The sequence below is a fragment of the Octodon degus genome, unplaced genomic scaffold (assembly GCF_000260255.1).
Source record: "Octodon degus isolate 3935 unplaced genomic scaffold, OctDeg1.0 scaffold00014, whole genome shotgun sequence".
Classification (NCBI taxonomy): Eukaryota; Metazoa; Chordata; class Mammalia; order Rodentia; family Octodontidae; genus Octodon; species Octodon degus.
The window spans coordinates 18,346,564-18,348,890 of record NW_004524590.1 but is presented as its reverse complement, the minus strand read 5'-3'; the positions used below and the strand labels follow the sequence as shown (position 1 = coordinate 18,348,890).

General features: G+C 56.5%; 1 protein-coding gene across 1 annotated transcript in view; it reads right to left on the bottom strand.

Annotated features, from left to right (window-relative positions):
• Positions 1-1,879, bottom strand: part of Gpr39 (G protein-coupled receptor 39) — a 199,948-nt gene extending 198,069 nt beyond the window's left edge. The window contains exons 1-2 of the mRNA XM_004626371.2: positions 1,650-1,879; positions 724-1,609 (exon numbers count right to left, since the gene is read on the bottom strand). Of these exons, the coding sequence (XP_004626428.1) occupies positions 724-1,579 (856 nt within the window). The 5' untranslated portion in view covers positions 1,580-1,609; positions 1,650-1,879. The remainder of the gene's footprint in view (positions 1-723; positions 1,610-1,649) is intronic.
• Positions 1,880-2,327: the final 448 nt, after the last annotated feature.

Here is a 2,327-nt window from a genome sequence, read left to right as displayed (position 1 = left end):
TTTTTTGTCTTTTAGCCAACGACTATCTACATGGGAACTGGTTACTTCAGACAGTTAGCCAAAACCCACAAATCTGCCAAGTTGCACTGTTCTGGACCAAATGGTCCTCGCTGCCATGTTTGTCTGCTTTGGTTAGAAACTGAACTATGGCAGCAGAAATTTCCAAGCACTGCCCTAGGGAAAGAGTGTCTAAGAGCTCCAGTTTCTTAAGACAGACAGTAGAATCATTCCAGGGGGAATAAAGATCAACCTGGTTTCTCCAAAAGGCAAAAGTGGGAACACAAGCCAATTACCTGAAACAGGCTCTCTGGAACAAGAACAGAGGAGACAAAGTAGACCGTTTATCTCTGCAGAACCTTCTGCAGAGGACTTTCACCTGCCTGCCTCACCTATATTGTCCCTCACGCTTCCCACTATTATCCTGCCTGTTTTACCCAAGATAATCTTGTGTGACTTGCCCTGAGGTCACAGAGATGTTATTTCCGGACTTCCTGACCCTTGATCTGGTGTTCTTTTCACCATAAGCCACCGCAGCCCCAAGCCCACATATAAAGAAACCCCCTCACTCCCAGGTCGAGGTCAGTACCCTTACAGTGCACTCTGCTCTGACCTTCTGCCTCAAAGAATTTAAGTTTACACTTCTAAGTCAAGACTTCCAGCGTAGAGGACCCCAGGAAATGGCTCGGGTGGGTGATCAGGAAGGTCACCCACTCCGGGACTCACTCAGGAAGATGATGGTCTGCCGCCTGGCAGACCGGCTCTCGGCGCTCTCCGATTTTCTCAGCTGCACCGCCTGCCCGGCCCCGGCCATGGTGCCCTGCTTGCTCCTCATGAGCACCTTCATCATGTTCCAGCACATGAAGGCCACAGAAAGCAGGACCAGGAGGTAGAGGACAAACGCGCCGAAGATGCTGGATTGGAACACGGTCCAGCGGCTGGATAGATTGGTGCAGATGGACATATTGGAAAACTCAGGCTGCTCCCAGTGGCGGGTACGGGATCGGTTGCAAGTGAGGCCCCGGTGAGCAGGCACATACACCAGGGGGTACTCGATTCCCATGGCAAAAAGCAGGGGCAATGCCACCAGGGCAGACGTGACCCAGACGAAGGCAATCAGCAGTTTCACCTGGCAGGGTCCCGACACAGCCTTATACCTGAAGGGGTGACAGATGGCAATATAGCGCTCAAAGCTAAGCGTCAGCACGTGGAGAAGCGTGGCATAGCTGCAGGTTTCGAAGAGGAACGTGTGAAGCTTACAGGACAGCGCGTAGCTGGGCGTGGTCAGAGGGTTCCAGATGATGCTGTAGAACTCCATAGGCATCCCAATGAGGAAGACCAAGATGTCGGAGCATGCCAGGCTCACCATGTGATCCGTCACCTCCTTCTGCAGGTAGCCTTTCTTCTGCAGTACCTGGGTCACGCGGATGGTGATGCTGTTCCCCAGGATGCCCACCACGAAGATGATCAGGTACACCAGGAAGAGGGTGATTTTGATCCAGGTGGCCACCTCAAATTCGGGGACATGGTCATGATCGATGATATGGGAGCAGTCATTGCCGGAACCACTGGGTGACGCCATGGGCGGGCAGGGGGAGACGGAGACTGACACAGCCAGACAGCCAGACACAGAGACAGACAGACAGACACAGAGACAGACAGACAGACAGTCACTCTGCCTGGTCCAAAGACTCAACTTTCCTTTCTCCTTCCAATAGAACTCTGCAGTTCTTGGCTGCAACTCAGCGGGACCAGGACCAGACGCAGGACTCGCCCTCACTTGAGCTCCTAGACAAAAGTAATTCAGCACTTCTGGTGCTTCCTGGAGCAATCCACCCCGGGAGAGGCCGGAGGTGGCTGGGGGTGGGGTTTTGAGAGGAGGCTGGGACTAGCGGCGGAACGGCCGGCCTCCCTGCCTGTCTGGGGCTCCCGCAGCGCCCGCGCACGCGCCCCGCCCCACCCCTCCGCGCCCTTGCACTTGCCGGCCTGGCCTACCCTCTAGACCTTCTGGGTAGTTTGGGGCAGCCGGGTAGTTGGTAATCAATCATTAACCACAGCAAGGTAGTAGCGGAGTTTGACTCAACACAGCTGCGATGGGGACTCAGGCTGCTGCACCTCCCACCGCCCTGCGCCCCGCGAGCCGGCCCTGGGGTCTCTCCCGACAGCCTGCAGGGGGCACTGGCGTAAGCGGGCTGGAGAAAGGGGCCTCCTGCTCTGCACCCTGCCGTGAGCCCCACAGCCGCGGGGGGCCCCAGAGGCCAGGTCTGGATCGCCTTCGCCCTCGGGGAGCGCGGGGTCTGCCGCAGCCAGGCTAATGAGATCCGGATAAG